The 26,091-nt window shown below is 49.4% G+C and overlaps 1 protein-coding gene across 1 annotated transcript in view; it reads left to right on the plus strand.

Annotated features, from left to right (window-relative positions):
- PAPPA2 (pappalysin 2) overlaps nucleotides 1-26,091 on the plus strand; it is a 93,571-nt gene that overhangs the window by 5,256 nt on the left and 62,224 nt on the right. Inside the window, exons 2-3 of the mRNA XM_086462661.1 lie at nucleotides 1,492-2,554; nucleotides 24,794-24,939. Coding sequence (XP_086318787.1) covers nucleotides 1,492-2,554; nucleotides 24,794-24,939 — 1,209 coding nt within the window. The remainder of the gene's footprint in view (nucleotides 1-1,491; nucleotides 2,555-24,793; nucleotides 24,940-26,091) is intronic.

The following is a 26,091-nucleotide window of genomic DNA, read 5'->3' on the forward strand; positions in this document are numbered from 1 at the left end:
ACCCATCTCACCCTCGGTGAAAGGGAGAGAGGGAGGGAGGGAGGGGTGCTGCTTCCTGGGGTGCAGCAGGGCTTGACATGACCTTTGCCAGCCATGTTTATGAGGGCTGGCGGGGGACACATGGGGTTATGGTAACCTGGCTTCAGTCACATCCCCTGAATGAAAGCCAGGAGATCCTGCTTCTCCTGGAGCTCCTGCTTCTCTACACATCTGCCTCTCTTTGCTGGCCTCTGCAGTCCCAGTAGCAGGTACAGTTTTCCCAGTGTCATGCTGAGCATCCCCAGGGACAGACAAGGCAACAGGACAGGGCAGGAGTGCCTTATTTTGGCTTGTGATGCCCTTACACCACAGAGATGGGCAGGCATGGTGAGGGGCAGGAGAACCTGTGCAGCAGGGAAAAGCAGGCTGGAGCATAGGAAGTACAGCAGCAGGAATATAAAAAGAGCCTCTAGGCATGGCAGCAGGTTTCAGCAGCATCAGAGAACTGCTGCATCTGGAAGTGATTTGTTGGGGCAGTGAACAGGAGAGCAGGGGGCTCCCAGAAGATGCCACTGGTGGGGCTCAAAGCATGCTTTTGAGCTCACTCGCCCCAGACAATGACGTGCATGAACATCCTGTCTGTGGTGATTTAGGAGCCCAGAAGCATTTTTTTTCAAGCAGTGGGTCCATTTCCCCTTGCCAGTATTTAAGTGCCTTATGGCCATTGAATCCCAAAGGCATTCAGTGCCTGCAAGCCTCTGGCCCTCAACTGTGGGCACTCAGCAGCCTGAGTTTCAGTGAAAGTCGAAAGCCCAGCCATGTGCAAACACAGCTTTGCAACATGCTTGGGAGCACAGGGAAAGGCTGAGCCCAAAGCTGTTCCTGGGGATGGATTTATGCTCAGGAGACCTCATGGGCTGAGTATTGCACCTGCCTGGCTGGAGGCAGTGCATCCCTCTCTGACCCTTGCCCACCTGTGCTAGATGCATGACTGGGGGGAAAACTGGAGCATAAAGGAGAGCTGCAAATCTGCCTGGAAGCAGTTGGGGAAGCAGTCCCTGGAGGAGACTGTTTTGCTTTGGTGGCTGCGCTCTACTTCTTAAAAGCTTTGGCCCATAGATAAAAAGCTTAGTCTCTAATCCCGTCCTGCAGGAGTGCTCCAATGGAGAGCAGCTCAGGAACACCTCTCTCTTCAGCCTCTCCTCCCATCCATGCTCTTCCTCCCGTCTCCATCCTGCCTCTCTGTCTCTGCTGTCCTTCCTGGCTACTCCACCTGCTCATCCAAATGATTTTGGATGCAGGCTGGGGTGTCCCCCCTGGTGCAGCACCCACTGCCCAGCCTCTGGCCACCTTCACTTACCCATGGCAGTGGCAGAAGGAGCCTCCCTGCTGCCCTGCCAAGAGCTGTCCCACTGCTGAGGACCCAGTTCATGCTCCAGGAAAGAATGGTGGTGCCCTCCAGTCCTCACTAGCTCTCCTCTCTCTCCATCCATGTCCCTGTCCCTGCTGCAGGTGTCTTCGACAACTGCTCACACACGGCCAGCGATAAGGGCTGGGCACTGGGCATCCGCGCCCTGCAACTTGGTGGCAAGAAGGACGCCCGCTTCTTCTTCTCCCTCCGCACAGACCGGGCGGACACTGCCACTGAGGTGACTGCCTACCACCGCTACCGCCCCGAGACATGGACCCACCTGGCTGCCAGCTACGATGGGCGGTGGATGGCTCTCTACGTGGACGGGGCACGGGTGGGCCGTGCCGGTGGTCAGGGGGGACCCCTGCACAGCACCTTCATGGCCTCCTGCCGCACACTGCTGCTGGGTGGGGATGCCTGGGGGACCGTGCACGCTTTCCGGGGACACCTGGCCGGGCTGGCACTGTGGCGGGGTGCCCTGTCCCAACCCCATCTCCAGAGATCTTTCCTAGAGGGGGTGACTGGGGGTGTAGATGGGCTGGCTCTGGATGCTGGCTTTGCCACCCCTGAGAAGCACTGGACACCTTTTCAGGAAGGCAACTTCCCCCAGCAGCGGGTGCTGCCTTCCCCACCGTGCCCTGTCCTGTGGCCCCTGGGCCCCACTGCCTGCGGGCAGACTGCCTGTGATAATGTGGAGCTGGTCTCCCACTACAACAAGCACTGGCCACTGCGCAGCGGGAAGGTGGTGCGGTACCGGGTGGTGAACCTGGCAGAGGATGATGGCGGGCGGCCGACGGTCAGCCGGGAGCAAGTTTGGCGGCAACACTGGGCGCTGAGTGAGGCTTTCCGACCTTACAACATCTCCTGGCAGCTCAGCTTGCTGGAGGTACGCAACTCCTCCCTGCGCCGCCGCACTGTCCTCCTGGGCTGTGAGCCCAGCAAGGTGGGCAATGAGCGCTGCGACCCTGAGTGCGAGCATCCCCTGACTGGCTATGATGGCGGGGACTGCCGCCGGCCTGGCCGCTGTTTCTCCTGGAAGCGCCGTGATGGCATCTGCCACATGGAGTGCAACAACATGTTGGATGACTTTGACGATGGCGACTGCTGTGACCCACGGGCCACCGACGTGGCCAGGACCTGCTTCGACCCTGACTCACCCCAGCGGTAGGTGCAGGGTTTATGGGGGAGGTGGCGTGTTGAGGATGAGGTGCACCCTCTCCCTGACACCTGCTCTGCACCTGGATTGTTGCTTCTGACCCTCCGTTTTCCAGTGTGGGAAAGGAGAGGGGTGTTTTCCTGTGGGACGGGTGTGCTGTGCCATCAAGGGCAGGTAAATCCCATTGTGCAGGATGGCACTGAGTCCTGTCCCTCTGCAACACCCTGCTGTTAAGTGTTTTCCACCCCCAAAATGAGCATGGATGGCAGGGAACTCCTCTGTGGGGGGATTCCCAGTGCAGAGCTGCAGGTCTCCAGTGACATGCCAGCGGGACTGCGGGCACATCAAGGGTGGGCAGAGAAGCCCCGTGCCAAGGGTGCTGCTTCCCCTGACACCATGCACAAGATGCAGTAGGGGGATTGCTGCCGCTTCCTCACCTTCCCTGGATGTGTCTGAAAGCCTGATTTCTTAATTTGTATTCAAAATGTCTTTGCCTGAGTAGGCTGGGTAGGAGGAGGCGACACTTCTGGGGGTGAGTGGCAGGATTTGGTAAGGTGTGGGTTGATGTGTGTGAGCCTCCCTGAATCTCAGCCTGCAGAGTGATGCTTGCGGGGAGATGCCCTTGGCTCAGCATGGGCAGGGGCTGATCAAACTCTTCACCTCATAGACAAATGGTGGCTGCAGAGCAAATGTCCCACTTCAGGCAAAGGCATGGGGTGATTGCTCAGTGCCGGAGGAGGACGTGTGACTTTACCGCATGCCACAGGTGCAAAATGCACTGCAAAACCCACAGTGCTTTGTGGAGCATCCATGCACAGCGTTAGGGGATCCCTGCATTCCCTAGGGCCTTTTGGAGGCAGCAGGTGGGGCAGGATGGAGAGCGGGACCCCCCCTGCATGATAGGGGACCCTGTGGCAGTGGGGACAGTGGCCTTGGCATGGTCAGTGGCTTGCACACACCTGCCCTTCTCCCGGGAGGCTCTGAAGTACCAGCAGCCCCACTGATGGCTTCCAGCACTCAAGGCTCTGCCAAATGTGCTTTCTGGCTGGAGACAGGGAAGGGAAAAAAAAGTCATGGGTTTTTCTCTTTTTTTAAGCCATTTCTGTCTTGGTGTCAGAGAAAATTGCTCATTCTCTGCTGCCAGCTCCTGGTCACAGACAGAGGTGCCCATCAGAGTGGGAGTGGTGCAGTGCAGATGGCAGCATCTGGGGAGACAAGCTGCAAGGGAGGGTTTTAGGGACATATTACTCCTTTGATGAGCTTCTTTCTCCTTCACTTTTTTCCCCTGGGCTGTGGAAGCAGGTAGGCTGTGGCCATAAATCATTTTTTCTCAAGCCAGCTTCTTCTCTCTGCTGCTCCCTGGGTGGGACATGGAGGGAGGAGGGAAGCAGGTATCTCTGCTCAGGTGGTGGTGATGGGAGAGGAGCAGCACTTCTCTTGCTCCCTTCCCTTACATGTCCTTCAGTCATCTTAGAAAACACAGGAGGAGGATGGGGAGCCTTTCTTCCAATGCATCCCTCCGGCCATGAAGCCTCACACCATTCCTCTACCCAAGCATCCTCCCACAAGACGTTTCCCCACCCTCAGAAGTCTCTTTGGTGACAGCCACCATCGCCACCCTGTGCCTGCCTGTTCCCTTGTTTCCCACCTCTGTGAGTGAGCACAGGCAGTGCTTTTCTGAGCATGGAGGAGGTGAGCGGCTCTCCTGCCTGCACAATGGCTCATCTGCCTGCATGACAGCTCTCCTGCATGCGCAACTCCCCGCTCGTGGTGGCCACAAGCATCCGATGCCACTTGGCCTTTACTTCAGCAGGGCAAAGTCTCCTTACCCTCTGTGTGCAATTAGAGAAATGTTTTCATCTTCAGATGAGAAGAGCTCCACCTTAAACTAAAAAAGGCCAAATTTTTGCTGGTATGAATCAGGGCTTCCATTTGTCAGGATTTTCCCCTGAAAGTTGGGAAAGCAAAAAAACCAAACCAAAACAAAAACCTTGCTTCTGTGGGAAAGGAACGGGAACACTAGGGAAATAACAAATCTTTTGCAACTTTCTTTCCGCAGACCTCATTGGCCTGTGCAAAAGACAAGATTGATTGTAGGCTAAGTTCTGAAAATGAAATCCGGTGTGCCTTGTGAAATGTGAGGGCATGAGTTGAATCCTGCTGCTGCTGAGCTCTTCTGACCTGCCTTTGGCTGGCTTCTTCAGAGATGCTGATGGACATCCACCCTCCCTGGGCTTGTCCCTGCTGAGGTTACCCTGGCTCGTGGGGAAGAATATGGTGTTTGTGGGAAAACCACTTGGAAATTGGTAGTGTGGGTTTGGGAAAAACCAAGGCGAGCCTAAGCTCACCCAAGGTCATGGCCAGGGGGGTGTCATTCCCCCAAAAGCTAGTGGATGAATCCCAAGATACAGGAGCCAGTGACCTTAGCCTAAGGGGTTTTGTTTAGGCAGAGCTCCTGCTAAGAGAGTACGTCTGGGTTTGCTTGCAAGGTATTACACTTAAATGAACATTTATGAGGAGTGGGGCAGCTGGGGAACTTACAGAAGGATTTTTAAGGTGGAAGCCAAAATGGGAGAAATAATGTGAAATAAAATTTAACAAACTGTAGAAAGGCAGCACAATAGGAGCCAGGTTCTTCGATGTGAACAACAGCTTTCAGTCTGTAACTGGAGGAGAACTGGCTGCTGCTCTGCCAAGATGCCTGCGCTTTTTCATACCTGCTGAAGAACCATGTGCCAGAGCACAGGAGGGAGCTATAGCTTTGGGAGAGCTGGGAGAGAGTGAAACCCCACTGCAGGGGGTGCTTTCTAAATCTCCTTTCAGATCAAGGCAGCAGGACAAAAGTTTGGGAATATTATTCATGGAGTAAATAAGCTGTATTTCATGTCAAGCACAAAGAGTGCTTTGGATGTGAATGTCCCTTAGTATGACCAAAAATAACCCAAATGAGAAAGTCAGAGTGAGACACTGGACAATTTCTTACTAGCATTGTAGACAGATTCAGTCCATTTTGGTGAAGGGTCTCAATACTGTGTCTTGACTTGCATGACCTTGCATGGCTTATACAAAAGTTTTTACCATCTTAGCACATCTCTCATGTAAAATCTTCCCTTGGGCTGAAGCTTTGAGAAAGGCAAACCACATTTCCGGAGGGAGAAGTCCTAGGAACAGCGGCAGCTCTTGTACTTCTTAGCTGGGGGATATCTCAGTGTACTTCCAGGGCCACACTGTAGTAGCATATACTATCTCCCATGCTTACTTAGCAGGCAAGCAAAAGGAGGTTTGGAAAGAAGGATCTAAAAGCTCTGGTGGGGATGGACCCTGCTGTAGCCAAGGAAGGAGCTGCCCCCAGCTCTGGGGTAGGAGATGAAATGATGTCAGTGTTGCTGTGCACAACACCAGGCCATCACACCATCTTGCTGGGTCCTTCCTGCACTCCTGTAGTAGCACATGGGACAAGACAAGTCCTGCTGTGCTCTGAGCCAGCTGGGCCATTACCCATGTGTAAAACCCACCAATGGGGCTGTGTGGCTGGAGGAAGACTTGAGCAAGAGCTCAGGTGAACAGCTGAGTGTAGACGTCCCTGCAAGGCAGAACAACAGGAGCCATAGGAAGCAAGTCCGGGACTTCTCACACACCCTGACCCACCATATGAAGAACAAGGGGACAGGCAATGGCGGGAGAGCTGCCTGTTGTCATCCTTCACGCAGTCTCATCCTGATTTAAAGCATTTTCCAGGAGTTGCTGCCAGTGCAATACCAGGGCCTGGAGTAAAATTTGCCTTAATTTACAGCAGACACGCATCTTCTTGCAGTGCCTGAGTGCTGTTGTAATTGGTGCTCTTGGAAGGAAAGCAGCAACAGCTCATTAACAGCAATTAACACTCAGCGAGGATCCCCCTCGGGCAGTTAGTCAATGAGAGTCTGGTGTGTGACACAGTTCATGTGAAAAGAAAAACTGGAGTGGAGTCTGGAAAGCAAAGTGGGTAAGGGCAAAGCTGCTGGGCCTTTCATCTCATTAGCCAAAGTAACAGCAGAAATAGCTGAAATGACAAAACGAGGTGAAAAACGACAAGGTCTCTTGGTGGCCTCCACTGGGATGACCACAGCTGTGATATTAAAGTGTACCTGATTAACAGGACACTGGATGAGCTTTAATGCAAGCTTAGCTGGCCTCCTGTCCTAAGGGAAGGATGCTTAATTGAGTTAAGGCTGCTTGGGAACCTCCCGCTGGTTATAAGCGGTGTCTTCAAAAGCTGATCCAGATTATCCTCACTGAATGTCTCTTCTGGACAACCCCTGAGGATGAATGAATGACTCTATTCTCTGGCACTTGAGCAGCTCATTGTCAGATGTTCAGCTGAATGTGGTTGGACTGATAGCACAAAAGGTGTAAAATTGAGTGCAAGTGAGTCATCTTGGGGCAACAGCTGACCAGTCCAGAACATAGTCTCAACCAAATGGTAAAACAACATTCAAATTAGCTAGTCACTTTCCCTCTACCTTCTCTTGCTACAGGAAGCCTTAGCAGATCTTTCTCACAGTGAAAGAAGACAGGTTTGTGCAATGTTATTTCAAAATTACAAGCCTTGGGAACAACCTGAGGTAACCAACACTGTTGCAGAGCATAGATTCAACTTTGCTGCTTTTGGTGGTTGGTCACTTGAAGGATGGATGGAAAGGGTGTATTATCTGCAAACTATTGAACTCACTGCCTGTGAAGTGTGGAGTTGAAGAAACTATTTGCTTGCCTGATGTTCTCATGAGGAAAGCATGCTTAGGAGGTACCCCTGCTCAGGACCTGAGCTCTGGTGGTTTTTACCTCCCTCTGGCATTTCTTGGAGTGCTACTGCCCCCTACCCATATGTTGGCCTGGTGTACCCAAAGGACTGAGCCTCAAGTGCTGGACTCAGGTCTCAGGGCTTATAAGTGTGGTGGTGAGGAGACGGGTGCTTTGGGGACACCAAAGGTGGCAGTGATGGCTTCTGAGCTTGTTGCTTCTTCTCTCTAGTAGACCTGCTGGGAGTGCGGAGATGCAGTAATAAACAGGGCTTTTTGCTGGAGCCTGGTGGTTTCTTGGTGGATGCTTTAAATTTTTGTGAGAGGGGTTGGATTTGAGCTCTTCAAAAAACTTATTCTTTCTTTGCAGGAAAGCCCACTCTTTCTGAGATTTCCTATTGATTACAGATTTCAAAACTTGGCAAAAATAGAAGGGATTGTCCTTAGTAGAGCCCATTATATCAAAAGGGCAGGATGTCTACCAAACTGCTTGCTTATGATGGGGCTTGGAGTCTATATCCGTGTGAACATGCTCTGGATAACTCAGCTTGCCTGGAGCCCTAGCTTGCGGGTGAAGACCCCAGATTTGCTTTTGACCTTCTTGATGTACTTTGGAGAGTATTTGGCATGTTACTACCCCTTAGTAAGTGCCTGGTGTGTTGTGTCAAAGGTGAGCCCGACAGTGGGATTTTGCTCCCTAGAGGGAGCACTCAGGGTGGTGAGATAATGCACGCACTGTGGGGTCTGCAGTGTGTTTACATTTATACCACTGGGGGACTGAACACCTTGGCCTCTGGCTTCTGCAAGATGTATTTTGTTTGCTTAATCTTCCTGTTTCTTCTTTCTGGTTCCTTGTTTGCTGTGAAAGCTGCTCCTTTCCTTCCATGTGAGGCACTTGTCTGTCCTTATGTCTGTTGTATCTCCCAAACTTTATCATACATGAGGCTACAAGTTGGGCACCCCAAAGGCCTCTTCAGGGCATTTGTTCTCATAAAGATGTGAGAGGGGGAGATTATAAACTCTCTAGCATGGGCTGATAGATAAAACAAAAAGGTAGCTGTGGACTGTAACCTCAAATGATGAGAGGTCCATGAGAAGGGCGGGAGTGGCAGAGGAGGTGGTGATGGGGGCCCCGGCATGGAGGCACACTCTTTTAAGGCACGTGTGGCGAGACCATGGTCTGACTTAGCACCTCCAATCAGGCCAGTGGGACTTCAGGAGTGATTTCTTTCCAGGAGAGAGAGGTGGCACCAAGGTGCAGCTGTCCAAGAGACCATGCAAGGTCCTGGTGACACTGGTCAAGAACAGCGGGTTCTGTATCACAGTGGCTCCTGGTGGGACCACAGCTCTGTTGCGTTACCTCAGAGAGCAGAGGAGCGGGGCTGGAAGAGGTGCACGAGGGTGTAGAGGTGTCCAGGTCTGAGGGCTGGTTCCCAGCCTCTGGCTTTGGTACTAGCCAAAGCAGCTTGCTCTGTATAGCAAGCTGCAGCATACTGATGATGTGCCCAAATCTTCTTCCATGCATTTTGGGGTGCTAAAAGTAGGAAACAGAATCTACAGCAACACGCTCCTTTTCTTCCTAAGGTAGAAGGCTTGGGGATTAATTTCCAATAAGCCTTTGCTGGAGGATGAGTCTTGCTCACTCCTGCAAGCCTTCCTGTGAGCATGGAGCTGCCAGGCGGCATGTTCCTCGAGGAACCTACCAGGTCCCCCCAGGGGTGACTGTGTCTCTGTGGGAGAGGGAGAACATGATCTGTGAGTGAGCAAGGGGAGAGGACCCCTGCCCAGGGCTGTAGGCAGCCTGAGTGCTTTCAGGGAAAACAGCTGTCCCAGATATGAGCTATTGTTCTAGTGGACACCACTGTCCTGGGGGCTTACTTAAGTGGGGCTGATTGTATCTGGATGGCAATTGTGAAGGAACAGCGTGTGTCTGATGGCTGGGCAGTCACTCTTTGTCCTGATGTTCAGCCTTCCCAGGGCTCCTCCTTGTCCGACTGTACCGTTGCCCACGGGTGGAGGACGCCAGCCGAGACCCTGGCCAGGCTAGCTGGACCCCAGGAACCAAAACAGCAGGGTGGCAAGGAGCTCGGCAGCCATCCGGTGGGAAGCCATCAGCTTGGTGTTGACGGGGTTTCTGGGATGATTTAATCCACGTTTGGGTTGGCAGGCTGAGCCACAGCCATTGGAGTCATTAAGCGAACATACTGCTTTTAGTTTTCTTTGGCCCAGCCGCCACCGTTATTTAGGAAATCAAATTGCCCCTTTGCAGAGTGATGGGGTGAGAGGACACGGGTCCGGTGGAGCCCAAACCCACCGAGATGGTGCAGGCAAAGGACTTTGCTGGGAGGCTTTGGGGAGGGCAAGGATGCCGAGCCTTTGCGACTGTTGCCTGCCAAGGGCTGTGCTGGGGACCAGAGACAGCCTCAGTTTTTTTTTTCATTTGTGGTTAATGTATGATCGTTACATTGCAAAACTTCCCCAATAAATTATCTTGTGTCCTTTTTATATCTGCGAGGAAGGCATTTTTAGAATGCTGGCTTACACGTGCTGCACTCTGGCTGGGACACCCAATCTCCTGGACCTAAAAATAAGTTGGAGGCTTGGAAATTGTTTTTTCCCTTTTTAAAAAAAATTAATATATATATGTAATATAAAAAAAAGCAGAGGGGAGATGTTTGGCTTGAATAAATTTCTCCTCTTCTTTTTCTCTGTCTCAGACTCTTTTCTGACCAATATCAAGGCTTCAAGTTTTTGCCCTTCGGTGAGAGTTTTAGGGTGAATGTAGCAAAGTTTTGGATCTTTTAGCAAGACTGGATGTTACCATCATGATGAAGTGTGCCTGAAGGTGGTTTATTGACCACAGAGCTGTGTGGCTCCCCTCGCTGAGGAACCAGGAGCTGTCAGCTTAATGCCCCTAGGGCCATCATCCCTGCTTAGCAAATTCATCCACCGTTGTCAGCCCTGTTAAAGGGTCCTTTTTCTGCCGGTGCCCAGGAGCTTTCAGTCTGAACAGATGAGGCAGGCCAGAGATCGGAAGGGTGGCACCCTGGTCTTCTGCCACCCTTTCATTGGCTTCTGCTGCAAGGCCATACTGCCCCACTGATGGATGGACATGCACATTGCAGCCTGCTGTGGGCTTGTCTGGGTATCATCAAAAATCCTTCCCTAGCCTTTCAGTGTCTGTATTTCCTTTTGCCTACTAGTCAGGGAACCTAGATGAAGAAGGGATACTGACTTTTGCTTGTCCCCTGATGGCTACCAGAACAGTTTTTGGAGATGACATCAAGCGAAGGTCTCTGCCTCCCTCATTCATGCAGAAAGCAGTTTGTGGTCTAGCCCCTCTGCACCAGCCATGCCTTCTTTCAGGAGGTGACTGCCCTGACTCCTGCTATGTGTTAATCCATGTTTCTCTGCAGCTTTGACTGATCCTTGCACAGAGCTTTGCATGCACTGTCTCCTGAGACCTGTCACTGAAGGTGATACTGGTGGTGATGTGCATCAGTCCCGGCTCTTTGGCTGGAGACAGGCTTTAGCCAGTAATGTGACCCACCCGTGCTAGCGCGTGTGCTGTAGGGTCATCTTCACCATCCTCATCCAGTCCACAGCTCTCCCTCTTCCCCACTAGATCTTTGAGATCTGTCCTATGGAGGAGGATGTGGGAGCTGGATGGAAAAGGAGGAGGTACCTGGTGAAAAACTGGACACTTACTTTCCATTGAACAGCAGTGGGATGTGGGTGCCTAACTTCTCTAAACTCCTTTGAAAACCCCACACAGCAAAGATCATGTCTTCCAAGATGTTTGCAAATACCTGCCTGTGTTGTGGGCAAGGGTAATCCCAGCTCTTCAGCTGGGGAAACCGAGACACAGAAGTCTTAGACATCTTGCCCCCTCAGTCATGCAGCAGTGAGGTGCTGCCATTGATGCTGGGGCTCTGGCCTCTTGCCTCCTAGTTCCTGGGCAGGGAAGAGAGGCATTTAATGAAAGATGATGAAGTTCCTCAGTCCTGGCTAAATGCAAGACAAAAAATGATGCTCTCATTTATGCAGTTCCCCTTTGTCTGGAGTGCTTTGTCGAGCCTCCTGGCCCTGAGACGCTGCTCAGCCACGTGAAGCCCATGCAGTTCTGGGGGAGACGAGGAGCATTGCACCTACCTGTATTATATCCTCTGCCTTCTCTCAGCAGATTGTGAACTGCGCTATAAAAATTGGCAGTGAAATCCTGGGGACACTGGCTTGTTTGCAGAGACCTTAAGACCTCCCTAAACCTGGAATATTTCTGTGTATTTTTTCTGCAGGCAAAAAGTACAAGAAAGCTGATTTATAGGTCTACTCTTGTGGGTTAGGTGGGACAGGGCTTATCTGCACAACTTTAGACAGGCAAAAAGTGCTATAAGGCTTGGTCCTGGCCTGGGATGTTTTTCATTTTGCTTTGAAACAAACAATCCAGGCAGAAAGTAAACCACACCTGGCTTTGTTTAGCTTGGAGCCTGCTCTAAAATAACTTGCCACTGTTGAGTTCTGCCTTGAAAAACCACAAGGGGTTGCAAAGTTATTTCTGCATTTCCCCTGGTGCTTCTTGCTTGCCTTCTGTCACACCTTCTGTGTAATGCCAGTGTCTCACCAGCCAGCACTAACATTTTCAAAGGAAGGCGAATGCTTGCCCCGTGCAGTGGATAGTAAGCCTCTCCAAAGCATGTCGCTGTGCATTGGAGTCAGGATGTTGCCTGAGACGGGCTTTAAAGCCTGGCCACCCAGGTCAATGCTGAGCTCCCCTCCTTTCCCAAGCTGCTGCTTCTCTGCCTTTCTCCCTGGCAGGGCTCCTTTCCTTCCCCTGAATGGTTCAAAACTGGATCTTTTGAATTCTTTTGAATTCTTCTGATTAACTCCCCTCAGCCACTGCAGTTTCTCCGTTTTCAGGGATGATGGTGACAGCTCCCATCTCCTTGTTACAACCCCCGTAGTTGTGCAGTATTTTCCTGACTTGCTCGGTATGCTGTTAGGTCCATGCTCTTGCAGATGGCCAGGGATGTGCTCTGGGCAAATGATCACGTGTTTCCAGAGGCCACCATATTATCTGAGCCTCCTTCATGCCTGCTGATAGTGAGGGGTCAGTGCTGGGCGCAGTTGAAAAGCCCAGTCCAGCAAGTTCCTATCATCCAGGCATGCACAAGCCTTGAGGTTTGCATCCAGAATCTGTACTTGGTCAGCAGCATTTCTCCTTCCCTGCATGCTCTTGGGGTTCAGGGGGTGGAGGTGAGCGTTGCTGTAAGCAGGTGCAATGCTGTGTTATGGACCTAACTTGGGGATGGCAGTGGGAGACACCTTACCTGGGTGGAAGCAGGTGGTGACCTACAGTATTTGTCTCCTTTGCTTATTCCACTGATGAGGAGGAGAAGCAGCAGGCTGTGGCTCCGAACTCTCTAATCCCTGCTTTGCTGGGTTTTTGAAGGGGAAGGTAAAAGTGAGCAGAAGGACAGATGTCCCTTTGAAATTTGGCAGTTTTCACATCCTTGGTTTTTTTCTGGCTTCTTCTATGGCAGTGACACATATCCAGCCTTGCCGTCCTGCACATGCATGGCTTGGGATCTCTTCTTTGCAGTGGCTGAACCCACGGGCTGGTTTCAAACAGGTGAAAGTCTTGGGCATCTGTGTTCCTGAAGGCTTATGAAAAATGCAGCCAGGAGAGAGGAACTGACCCTGAAGTGGGAAAAGGTGGGAAGTAACTGCAGCCTGTGCTGAGCCTTTGTAGACCTTGGAGAGCTGGGGGGAGTGATAACCCTAAATATATGCCTCAGCCAGGAGCAGGGGGCAAGTGCTTCAGTTAGTGCTTGCAGATACTATGAAATAAATACCAGGGTTTAGTCTCTTCTTGCTTCCAGGATTGCATCTGGGTAATTAGCACATTCTTTTGGAGTTCAGTCCTGTTGATGTTTTTGGTATGTGTTAAGCCCAGAAACCAAGATTTCTGCCTGGGAATTTCACTGTAGCATCATCAACTGGGAGCCTGTAGGCTGAGTTTAAACCCAGGAGTCTGAGGCACATGTGGCTTTTCAGCTCTCACCAGGAGCAACGGGGGTGCATCGTCCATGTAGGATGAGAGATGGTCCATGTGTCCTCTGCTGCCACCACAAGAGCAGCTGGGGGCCCAACTGCTCTGAAAGCCTGACTCTGCATTGCTGCCCGGTCTGATGAAAGACATCCCCATACCTTGATGTGCCTCAGATGGGTCATGTGTTTTAAGATGATCTCACCTGTAAGGAAATGGTAAGCCTCCTGAGAAAGAGATGGCCATGATTCACTCTGATAGAAATAGAAAGACTAAACAAGCAAATGGAAACTCCCTATTGACCTGGTCCCTGCAATTTAAAAGGGTTTTTACTACCTATTCCAGTATGCATTTGAAAATCATATGCATTTACTCTTACATACTACAATCAGATGTTTTTTAAGCCATTAAGGCCCATTGGGTCAATAACCACCATTTTCAAAAATCTATTAAATACCCATTTCCGTGGAAATAGAGCTTTTACAATTGATCATGGCTACCGACCCCCATTAAAATAAACCCCAAATGCTATCAACTCCCCCAAGATGTAGAGCACTAAAACACAGATTGCCAGGACAAATTTATCCCAGGGGAAAGTTGATGGCCCATTATGCTTAAGCAACACAAGAATTGTCACATAAGCCAGGAAGTTTATGGGACTTGCATGGATTTGTCCCCTCGAGGGGGTAAAAAGGAAGGTTCATGGCGTGAATCAGTAGTGCTAACACAAGCTCAAAGCCAGCCTCCTATGGGAGCTTTTTGGGAAACATTTGGCTTATTTTGTATTAACTTTCCGGTGTGTACAGGCTTTGGTTGTTTGGCAGAGCCAAATGATGCTTTAGGGCTGAAGTGCTATAAGAAATGCTGAATTTGTGCATCTGTTCTTGGTGGCCCAGGGTTTTTCATGTTGAATTATACAGGGATGTTACACTTTTGAGGTAATATGAGGAAAGCTGTTGGGAAGATGACCTTGCAAAGATGAGGTCCTTGTCTCTCTGCCCTGGGAAGGAAGCCCTTTGGGGTTGCTGGTGTTGTGGTGGACCGAAAAGCAGGCTGTGGGGGTGTGCATGTGGTGAGACTGCAGGGGATCCCTGCAGGTTGCCTCTGGGTGAGAATTAGCTCAAGAGATGGAAGGCTGGAGACCAGGGGCTTGACAATGTGGGAGAGAAGGTGTGGGAAGAGTAGATGTCCCCACTGCAACAATGGTGGTGGCTCTTTCCATGCGTGGGAAGTGAGAGCTGTGCCAGTCCTAAAATGTACTGCAGAGCACAGAGACCCTGCATGGCCCTGCTGATTATTGATGATGGAGAGTTACAACTCTGGCAGGGCCACCTCAGGAGGTGACCCAAAGGGCTGAGACCCATCAGTATGGCTGTTGTCCCCTATGAAGGCAGGCTTCAGTTTTCAGGGGATGCACCAATGATGCAGGAACAGCAGGGCAGGAAAAAGGGGTCCAGCTCCCATGTCTTGGCTTGGCAGAGAAGCACAGGAGGGAGCTTTGCGATCCAGCTGTCCTTTCCGATTAGGGCTTTGCCGCTTACCGTCTCTACCGGATAGCAACAACTCTTAGGAATCGGGCTGTCTGCTGGCGTCAGCTGAAAGCTGCTATGCCCCCTTGGAGGAGAGGTCAGGTAGTCCCTGCCGAGCCAGAGGCCATGCTTCCCTTGTTTGTCTCCCTTCATGCCTCCTTCAATCAGCTTCACTGCAGCCTTGTGCTCCCTCCCACAGCCCTGGATTTCTCCACTGTGTGCCTGATCCTGACCCAGCACTCCTCTTCCTGCTGCCCTGTCACCTCTCGGATCCCTTTCTTGCTGGGGGATTATGCCTGTGCTATGTGGCCATGTCTAGATGCCTCCTCCATGAGGCCACTGTGAAAAGATGCTCCTTCCCCCTTCCCCTCCAGCAACATGGTGATGTTGGATGGTATTTGTGATGGGATTGGAAGTGGCAATGCTGTGAATTGGTACCCTGCTTTTTAAGGGAACTTAATTTGAGGCAAGTGAAAGCGAACATGTGGGTTCCTGTCCCTGGGGAGGGTGTAGACATCTATCCCTAGATCAAATGTTGTGGGACTTTCTGCTGGGATCATAATGTAATGGCTTCTGTCAGGCACCAGGACCACTTGACCTTTTGGGATCATTGGTGGTTGGTCTTGGTGCTTTCTGCAGTACAGGAGTGACTCCTCAAGGAGCTCAGAAGAGACTATAGGTCTGTAGGTCCACAACCATTGGAATCTTTTTGGAAACTGAAATGCAACTTGGACAAAATGCTGGTGCCTGGGTCCAAATGAGCCATTCTGAAAAACCTTGCCTCCTCCTGAGATCTCCTAGGGCTGGTGGTACCCCTGTGTTATACCTCAGTTATAGCCAGGAAACCTACACAGAAACATGGAGGTGTGCTGGGATTCCCAGCAAGGCCATCCCAAGAAGCCCTCAGACAGGCTGTGGTGCCCATCGTATGCATGGCTGAGTGAGGCAGTAAGCCAACCTTGTCCTGAGGGCACAAACATCATGAAAACTGTTTTTCAATGATCCAAGCATCTGATGCACATGTGATTAATCTGGCTGAACGAAGAGTCGCTGAACGTCCCTGTCCCTTCAGAGGAGCAGTGGAGGGAACTCCCTACTCCTGCAGAGCTGGCCAGAAATCCCAGGGGCTGGGGGCTGATGATGCAGATGGTGTAGCATCCTCCAAGAGAAGCCTCAAATTTGGCAAAGCCTCTAGTGAGAAGCCACAAGAGGAGGCTGTATCTGAATGCAGCATTGGAAGCAGAGGTCAGAAGATCTGCTAGGGAGTGTGCACCCATTGGCATGGATGTCCTGAGGGTGCCCACCATGCTTCAAGAGCACGGCTGGGGGTAAATCTCTCCTGAGGCTTTTTCTCATGTATTCAACACAAGTGGGGGTCCATCCTTGGTTCAATGCCCAAAACATGAGTACAAGTGCGCCACATGCAACCAGTCTTAAAACTGGTCCCTGCTCCCTCACCCTGCACATAAGCTGTCAACAGAGCTATAACAAGACCCAGAGTGTGGCAGAAAAGCAAACAGTCTCTGGGCAGGCTAGTGGGGAGGAATTAACACGGGTTTCCTAAAGTCAGGTGCCCTGGCATGGTGTCAGAGGCAAAGATGAGTCCTTGATGTCCAACTTGCTTCCCAAGAGAAAGGCCAGCAAGTGCAGCATGCCTTTGCCTGCATTCACATTGGCAGGGTCTGTGATCTGTTGGTGCATGCAGCTAGTTAAAAGTTTGGCATCCCTGAGTTTTCCTAGAGAAGGCATTGCATGTCCTTCACTGCCCTTTAGGTGATCAGATCTACATCAGTCCCTGTGTCCAAGCATTTCCATTATTTTTTTCAAAGGTGGGGTAGGAGGGTGAAAGTAATAACATGGAGACCTTTATACCTGAAAGTCTGCTGAAATTTTCAGGTATTTAAGGTCTGTCAAAGAGAGGACAAACAGATTAGCTTGTCTCATTATGATCTTTGTTCACCCCATAGACATTACTGCATGTATCGTATTAGTAGTTCTCCAGTCATATGCCCTGTGGTCAGTCCTTCTAGATCTGGGGTGGCATTTCCCCAGGCTCCTGCTACAAATGTATTACATCCATTGATATTTTTTTTTTTTTTAATCAATGAATATTACTATTTCTGCACTTCCCCTCCTGTATTTTGCCCCTTGTTCTGTATCCCTGCGTCCTGCCCCTCTCAGAGTTGGGACTTGCTGCCACCTCCCCAGCAGTTCATCTTCCCTCCTACCCTGCCCAAATGGCACTTCAGCCCCCATCCAACTACTGCCACTTTTTCCTCTGTCTTGAGCTCTGCGCCGGTAGCATACCCTTAATCTTGCTGTACCCCACTGGAAGGGAAGTCTAATTCTGCCTCACAATCCTGAATAAAGGGAGTAAAGGTGGAGACCGTATGTTAATTTTGTCCAGCAATGCACCTTATGCTGAGCTTCAGCTCCACCTTCCCTGCTTAACAGATCTGGTCCTTCCTTCTACTGCTCCTCTTATTTCTAAAAGGGACATTTATTTTTTGTTTTCACTGGAGTCAGCTTGATTTCAGGGAATTCCCATTTTACCCCACTCTCCCCAGCATCTCGGATGCAGCAGTGTCTGCTGGTCAGTCCTGTTTTTCCATTCTCAATTCAAGATCTGCCTTTATCCCTCCATTTAAGTTAATCTAAATCAGCTCATTATTAGTTCAGGCCAAGTTTTCTTTCGCTCATCAGCTCTTCCATAATTTCTACACTGCTTACCAAAACCAGATCTAAAATAGCATTGCCTTTGGCTGGTGAAGTGATGATTTAGTGAATAACTTTTTAGCAAACAGTTCCAGGAATAGCTAGGCTGTGCCATTGTTAGCAGCACTTACTCTTCAGCCTATCTCAGGGCAAAATGCCCTGCAGGGCTTTCTGGTCTAACACTAATGTTATTGTCTTTCTTGCTCAAATCTGACCTCAAAAATTGCGTACTACCATCTGATGTAACTGAGAGCTTGCCTGCTAGTGATCTGCGCCTTCTTGGTCCCCTTCCCCAGTAAATCTCTATGGAAGGGTCATAATCTTGAACCACAACTTGTCTTTTTGATCCTGCCAGTGCAACTTTCTGACACTGCAGCATCTGCTACTGCTTCAGTCCCAAAGCCAAATCCACCTCTGAATCCAACAGGAATTGCTCAAGCATAAGGAAACCCTCTGATCCTGAAGGCACTCATGTAGGAGCGTTTCACCCTGTCACCCTCTTTGACACCTCAACCTCTCATGCAAATTCTAAACTGTCTCTTAAGCAGTGCTGCCAGTGATGGCTGCGTCCTCATCTGTTGTTCTACTTATGCTGTCAGTGCCTCAGAGGTGGATTTTTGCAGGCATGTCCAACAGGTGTGTGATGCCCTCATCACCTGTGTATCCAAGTGTCCTTTGGCTGGAGTCCAACACCCAGTTAAGCTGATGAGAGACTCCTGAGGACTACAGCGGGTATTATCCCAGCAGTTTTGTGCCTCCCATGACCCCAAGGGAATGTCTGGCTGTTCCTCAGCCTTCCTTCACCTCTTGCATGTGTTTTGTTTCTGGCTGTGTTACCAAAGCCTGTCCAGATTGCAGATGTTGCTGCCTTGCCAAGTTGCTATGATGCTGGCAATGATGTTTGTGATGTACCAGCATAGCACTGGACTGGAGTCAGAGCTCTCCTACTATGGTCATGGAGATGCAAGTAGTCTTAAAAAGTACATAAGGACTTAAGCTTTTGCCTAAAGAGGCAGAATTCCACCCCACCCCCCCGCGCTGCATTAACGCCAGAAATTTCAGGGCAGGTAAACCCAGAGTATGAGGCAGCTGCGGTTACGAGAGCCACCATCAGTCTAGTCTGGAGGCAGACCAAGTATGCTGTGCCAAGATGGTACCATGTCCTGTTTATGTTGTGGTAGTGGACTTTGTCTGTGGCAGGGCAGAAGGGAGGCAAGGCTGAGCAGCAGCTAGGAATTCATGTGCTGGGAACAGGGATGAGGGTTCACAAATTCTAGTGGGGAGGATTCATGTATGCAAGCAGAGACCCCCTAAAGAGTCACCATGGAGAGGAGTTCTTTGGCAGTGGCGAATCGGAAGATTTTCGCTTTGGCTCACCATCTGGAGGAGCATTTCTCTTTGGTGATGATATGGAGAATTTAGAGAGTCTGATCTCTGAAAATATTCATGCTACTTGATTCAGCACCTGTCTTCATGGACTGAGTGGTGGCTCTTAGACTTCTGTCTGGTGCCTCAGAAGCAAGGTTGCTGTGTGTTGCGCTAACCCTTTGCAGCCTTGAAGGAATGTGTTGTTAGCACATCAAAAACGTTAGTGGTAGGCTGGTGCTTGTTCCTGGGAAGTTTGAGTGATTTCTCGTTTGTCAAGCAGAGGTTTGGTGGAAAAGGGAGCCTCCCTGTTTGGGGGGAGTAGGAAGAGGAATTTCCTTGTGGTGGAGGAAGGACATAAAAGCAGAGCCAGGAATCCTCTGTGACTTCATTAGGTTATGTGGTTAGCTGGAGCTGGCTGGGTCTCAAGTATTTTCAAGCTGTCCATGGAGGGCACTTGGACAGCTTCCACCCAACCCCACTCCCACATCCCCTCTGAAATGTCTAGAGGGAAAAGACTCTTATTTTTGAATTGCAGTGGAATTCCTGTGGCATTACACACTGCATCCTTTGCAGGACCCAGAGAATTCAGTTTGATTAATGGTACTGCATGGGGTACATGCTGGCCTTGCTTTTCATTTACAAGTGGCATCTTTTGCCTTTCAGTGGTAATGGCCACTTCCGTGGCCCCAAGACTTCCTGTTATGATATGGCTGTCACTAGAAAGTGCCGCTCTTGCTCCTGTTCTCTCACCTTAAACCACATCAAGCTTTGTGTTACAGCTTGATAGTCCATTCTACTGCCCCATAGATTAGCAGATCCTCTCCTCTCTCCCACCTGTCACCAGCAGGGGTCCTGTTGTTGCTGCCAGAATTTGCTGGCTAGAAAAGCAGCAACAGTCCTGTATCTCCAGAGTATGTCAAGTCTTCTCCTTTCACCAAGCCAGCCCAGAGCTTGATTTACATCCATGAGTGTAAAGATGCTGTCTGCCCCATGGGCTAGGACAAAATTGTCCAAGGAAAAGCAAGAAAAAGGAAAGTGAGTGTTCTCCAGGGAGGCCTGGAATCATGGGTGGAGCGTGATTTTTCAACTGATCAGAAAGGAAGCTTTGGGTCTTTAGACCTTATTGTGGTAAGGTCTAGTGCAGTAATAGTTTTCCATGCAAAGCTGTAGTCATTTGACAGCTTTACCATCTGATGTGATGGAGTGACACAGAGAAGATGGAGCAGGACTGAGAAGAGATGCATGATGATAGGACAGGAAGCGATAGACACAAGTTGGAAAATGAGAAATATGGATTAGACATTAGGAATATTTTTTTACCATAAGGATGGTTAAATACTGGAATAGGTTGCCAAGAGAAATTGTGAAACCTCTGTCTTCAGAGCAGGTCGCAGCTAGACAGGGCCTTGGGCAACCTGATTTAATTAGACCAGTTTTGAACATGGGAGTCAGACTAGATAATCTGTGGAGGTCCTCTCCATCTGCAATTATGAGTCTCTGATTCCACTGTTCTATGGTGACACAGTCACTGAAGCTGCTGTACTTCATCTTCCTTTCCTTTCTTTGATAGCCTGAAATGTCAAACAATAACAGCATATCATCAAGTTCCATATAGAGCCATGTGCTTCTGAGCCCGCACCGGGAACACACAAGCATCAGTGTGGTTCCAGTGTGCCGTTGTAGAGCAATACAAGGTCCAGGCTCCTTCTCCATCTTGCTTTCTGCCAATCATGAGTCCCACAAGCAAAACAGTATGCAGTGTGGTACCTAAGCCTGCCTTAGAGTCAGATTGTCAGCTAGTGTCATTCAGCAGAACTTTAAGCCAACAGTATCACAGGTCAGCACCGTCATGAGGGAGGCCCTCATATCTGGACCTGTTCCCTCAAATACCACTGCTCCACTCTTCCAGGGTTGCAAATACTCCCCACGTCAAGGTGGTATTACCAGGCAGCTAGCTGCTCACCAATGAGTTTTGGATGTTATTGGAAAAACATTTGCTCTGAATCTGGAAAACCTGATGGCCGTTCTCTGTCTCTCTTCTATCCTCTGTCCTATTCTTCGGAGTTGTTTTGTGCTGCTTAGCTGATAGCTGTGCTTTCATGTGTCCTTTTGGTCACCTTTGTGTTTGTGTGTTGGCTTGCAGTGCCTACCTTCCTAAATACCATCTAGTTGGAATACTCTGGTCTTGTAGGCATTGAGAAGCTGTTTGGGGAGGAAAGGGCTGTCATTTAGGCTGTTTGTGGAGACCAAAGGCTGCTCTGCATTCCCCCTGGGAAAATCACAGAAGCACTGAAGAAGAGGGAGAGCATGACCTTGGCAGCAAACAACAGGCAGAGACGCCAGTTACATGCTCCTTGTCTAAGCTAAGGATGCCAGTGGGAAATGTGGATTGAGGGGAATTGGAATTGCCCATTTAGAGTTCTTTGGTCTTGGTCTTTACACTTCGGGGACGCCAGCAGGAGGATGTTTGTGCTTTCCATGTCATAGTGAGTGAAATCGGGGTCCTTTCCTCTCCTTCTCCATCCATCTGAGCATCTCTCAGTGCTGGAACAGCTCCCCCTACCCCTGACACAGCCCTGAACAATCCAAATCTCTCAATGGAGGAAATTACAGTTATTTATAATGAAGGGTTGACAAAAAATGTTGCTAGTGTCAAGGGAATGGCAGGCGACAGCCAGAAAAACATCATGTCTCCAGAACAGGGGCAGCGGGAATATCCCTCTGAATAGGGCTGATGTCAGCTTCTGGAATTTGGACAGCCTAGAAGCATTTGGGGCTATTTTTCCAAGATATCATAGGTCAGGAATCAACGTTATTTTTAAGTCTGTGTTCCCCAAGCAGCTCTGGTGCATGAAGGAGACTTTCTCTTCCCCTTCCCCCTCCTTTACACTCTATTTCTATGAAATTTTTGCTTCTCTTCCTTCCAAGTCATGCCACAAATATGTCCTTCAGGTTTATTTATTCTTCTCGCTATCTATTCCTCCCGGCCTGCTCCCGTCTTGGTTGGGTTGAAAGGATGGCGTCAGCATGTCGCGTGTCTGGGATGCTCAGGCGAGACATCACAGAGAAGAGATCGTGTTCTCCCAATTTGCTGTTTCCGGTTGGGAGAGTTTTCTCTCTGCAAGTTGATGTGGCCGGGGAAAGTGTTCTGGGAACGCTGCTTTGTGGTGGGAGATCTTGGGGCCTGGTGAAGACAAGCTGGTCATCTCATCTCACCATTAAATGCTGCCATATAGTCCAGCCAAGATTTTCTAAAGTGACTGGAGTTTCAGAGCTGCTTTGTCACTGGGAAGGTGGGTAAGATGTCTCCAGCCCAGGATGGCCTATTGGGGCTGGCTGGTAAGGGAGAAGTACTCAGCAGATCCTGATTATCTGACACCTCCCAAATCAGCAGCAGCTTCTGAAAGTCTCTGCTATTTCAGATCCAGGGAAGTGGCCACCCTTGGGTTTACCAAGCTCTGCTCCACATGCCGTCCTGCTCCAGTCTACTTCTGGAATCCTGTTCCTCTATTTTTTCACTTTTTCCTCCTTCTCTTCCATTTGCTGTAGCAACCTCTCTCTTTCTAAACAAGTCTGTTGGTATAATAACCTGACTAGGGATCTTGCCATCTCAAACAGTGTATTTGCACATCTTGTTGGTTTCCCTTCTCATTTCACATCTCTGATGAGAACATGGCCTTTTCCCCTTAGTCCATGCTCAGCTTTTTGTGCTCTTTTCCGTAAGTCAATGTGGTAAGGAATGCGCTAATGGATACCACTTTTACAGAAGCTGCTCGTTCAAATATAGCTGCTGTGCCTTCATGGCTAGTCCAGTGTAAAGAAATGATTGCATTCCCTTCATAATTTCTCTGTGCAGCTCAAAGATGCCAATTGCTCCTGGAAGCATGGGAATAAAGTGAAATGCGTTCCACCACCTTAATGTTGCTGTTGGCTTTATGCTGCAGGTTTAGTCATTCTTGTGACATATTTCCACAATGGTGCATTTCCATCGTCATTCCACAGTGATGTATTTGAAGCCTTTCCATGAGTTTTTTTCCTGCTTAGAATCTCTTAAATTAATGACTTAGTAAACCGCAGGTCAGGGTCCTCAGATTTTGAAGAACTGGCAACAAGACTAGAGACTTAAACATCTTCTAGGCCTACCTGTCCTAATGCTGTCTCAACCCCTGAGGTTAATGGCACTTATGGTGAAAATGGTAGTACTTGATTTAAAAGTGTATCTGGCATTTGCAGCATAGCCCAAGGCCCTACAATCCTGCTGCTATTATTATTGGAATTACTATTGTTATTATTAAGTTAGATCCTGATCTTTTTACGCAGCTGAGGACATAAATTCCTAAAGATCAACACCGGGACTGTTGGTGTACCGGTGAATTCAATATAGACCTCTGACCTGTGCAGAAAAAAACAGGCAGAGGGGAGAGTGAAATCTAAATCTCCTGACTGTTTGTTTTTTTTTTTGTCCAAGTGCTGAGACACATGCCACACTGTGAGGATCATTTTGTGGACGCCCAGACATACCCGCGGGTGTTATTGCCCTGCTGCGATGCCTATTGCCTGCCCACCTCTTCCAGCCCATTACCTTCCTATGCTCTTTAGAAATGGATGTCTTGGATATCCCCATTCCAGTATTTTATCTTCTCCTGCAATTCTTTATTCCCATCTCTGGACATGGGAGGAGAAACAGCCAGCACTGTTGTCAGGAGGCTTTCTCCACTAAATATGCCCTCTGATGGATCTGTCTCCAGAGATGTCCCTCTCTCCCCATTAAGCTTACTTTGAGAGCTCCTGTGCTTCCCTGCCCTGGCTCCTGCACACATGCCAGACCTCCTCTCAGAGTGGATTTAGGTCATGTGCAGAGAGACAGACTCATGTGAAGAAGGGCCCTGCTGTTGGCTCAGTGCTGGGGGGGACCCGGTGAAACCAGCCCTCTTCTCCAAGGCTGGTTTTGAGGAGAGCTGGAAGAGACATTTATTGGAGCAAATTCTGAGATACCTTTTGCTCATGCTCTTCCTTATACAATATACAGAGTTGGGGGTGAGTTAGCATGTTTCATGGTGTGTTATGTGCCTGTGCTCTGCAGGGACCCCTTACCATGCACTGCCACCTCTGGCATACTGGTTGTCCTGGGGAAAAGAATAGAGTGGAGGGCCATGGTTGTGAGCTTCTCCAGACAGACTAGAGAAGCTTGAGAATAAAATTCTTGGCCCCAGCTGGCAAACCCTCTCTGCTCCCAAAAATAAGGTTTGATATCCTTTCCTGCCCTGACCTGTATCAGGGACAACCACTGAAAACCCTTATTGGAACCAGCTGGAGTTCTGGATTCCTTTCTCTCTCCTCATACCTTGAGGAAAACTCACTTCCCTCTCCCCCACCTCTTTTCCCTAGCAGGACTGACCTCTGCATTTCCTTTCTTCTCTCATTGTTTCTTCTCCCATTTTGTCTCTTTTTATCCTATTCTCTGTGGTCTCCTCTGTCCCTGTTGTCGGAAAACCTTCTCCAAGAGTAGAACTCATCAACAAAGCTTCTGTAATTAGCAAAGTTTTTCAGATTTGTATGACTGCCTCCCACCCAAACCCCTCACTAGCAGAACTTCCACCTTACAGAGCAGAATTAGTAATGTCATGGGAAATCCTGTTGAAACTTGATGAATTTTGCCATGCTTTACCAAATACTGTTGGTTTCAGAGAGTTGAGGATGGGGTCTCCAGGTCTGCTGCACACTTTCCAGGATATCTATGGGTGGCTCCTGCTTTTTGTCTTTACTCTGTTGAAGTCTATGCTGACTACCTCCTTTCCCTTGTCCTTGCAGTGCATACATGAGTGTGAAGGAGCTGAAGGAGGCACTGCAGCTGAACAGCACCCACTTCCTCAATGTTTACTTTGCCAGTTCGGTGAGGGAAGAATTGGCTGGTGCTGCCACTTGGCCATGGGATAAAGAGGCCCTTAGTCACCTGGGTAAGTAAGATACCCCTCTCATGGGCTCTCAGGGTTGTTGGTTTTCCTCTCTCTCAGTTGACTTTGCAGAAAGAGGCAGCCATGATTTGGCTCAACATTGAGGATTTTTAATAAGAAGGTCATGATAACAAGCCTTGGACGTACCAATAGCTGCTGCTGTAAGGAAAGGATCTGCCTGTTCCCTGTGTCCATGTGGATAAGGTGGTGGGGTTACACCCTGACAAGGGACTTCCAGGTTGTTATGGGAGAGTATTAATGGTGAAGGTAGTGAGATAGTGGGACAGAGAGCTTGAGGTTCACCACCAATGCAGGCTCTACAGAGGGGTTTAGACTTGGATTGGTTTCTCTGAGACTTTCGAGGTCTATCTTCCAGGAAATAGTGAACTTCACTTTGCAGCACGTAATGACAAACAGACAAACCAGTGTGGGAGCTGCATGAGGACACTGACACGATCGATGTGATCTAACAAGTGAACCTTTATTTCCGTGTTTCCAGTGCAATTTATAACCCTCGACCACACCCAATAAATACTGATTGGCTTCATCGCAAATAACGGCCCATAGTCCAACCTGATTGGCCACATTGCGAGTCATGTTCAAGTCACATTCACAAATGTTCACACCCATCTTCTTCAAGAAATTGAAACTGCGTCATTAATGGTGGCTGTCTCTTCTCCTGCACCTGTAAGATGTTCATGCCCCCTGCACCGGAAGTTGTTTATGCTTTCAGCAGTTCCGGTACGTCCCAGCTCAGATTCTCTGGAAAGGCTGGATTGTTCACATGTCCCTTATTTCGTAAATATCCTTCCACAAACCAGGATTGTCAGTGATTTCAGAGCCAAGACTCCAGATTTGAGTGACTCCAGAGCTGACTAGACAGCCACTTCTGAATCCAGCTGCAAATGTGAGGGTGGCTATCAAATTAAACCATGTTTTTATAACTTGGCTTACTACCTGCTGGAGGCAAGGTTCTCCTTGTCTTCAGTGAATTCCCAGAAGACCCTTAAGGTCATCAGCCCTGGTAGGTTACAAAACAGTCAAAACAGCAACTGCTTCACTAGAATGTAAACGTATTCTGTGTTTTCTCCTATTTCTGCTGTCTCTCTTTTTCCTGCCTCTCTCTCCACCTCTTCAATGTCAGAGTTTTCTGGC

Source organism: Leptosomus discolor, chromosome 3 (genome assembly GCF_034619465.1).
Source record: "Leptosomus discolor isolate bLepDis1 chromosome 3, bLepDis1.hap2, whole genome shotgun sequence".
Lineage (NCBI taxonomy): Eukaryota > Metazoa > Chordata > Aves > Leptosomiformes > Leptosomidae > Leptosomus > Leptosomus discolor.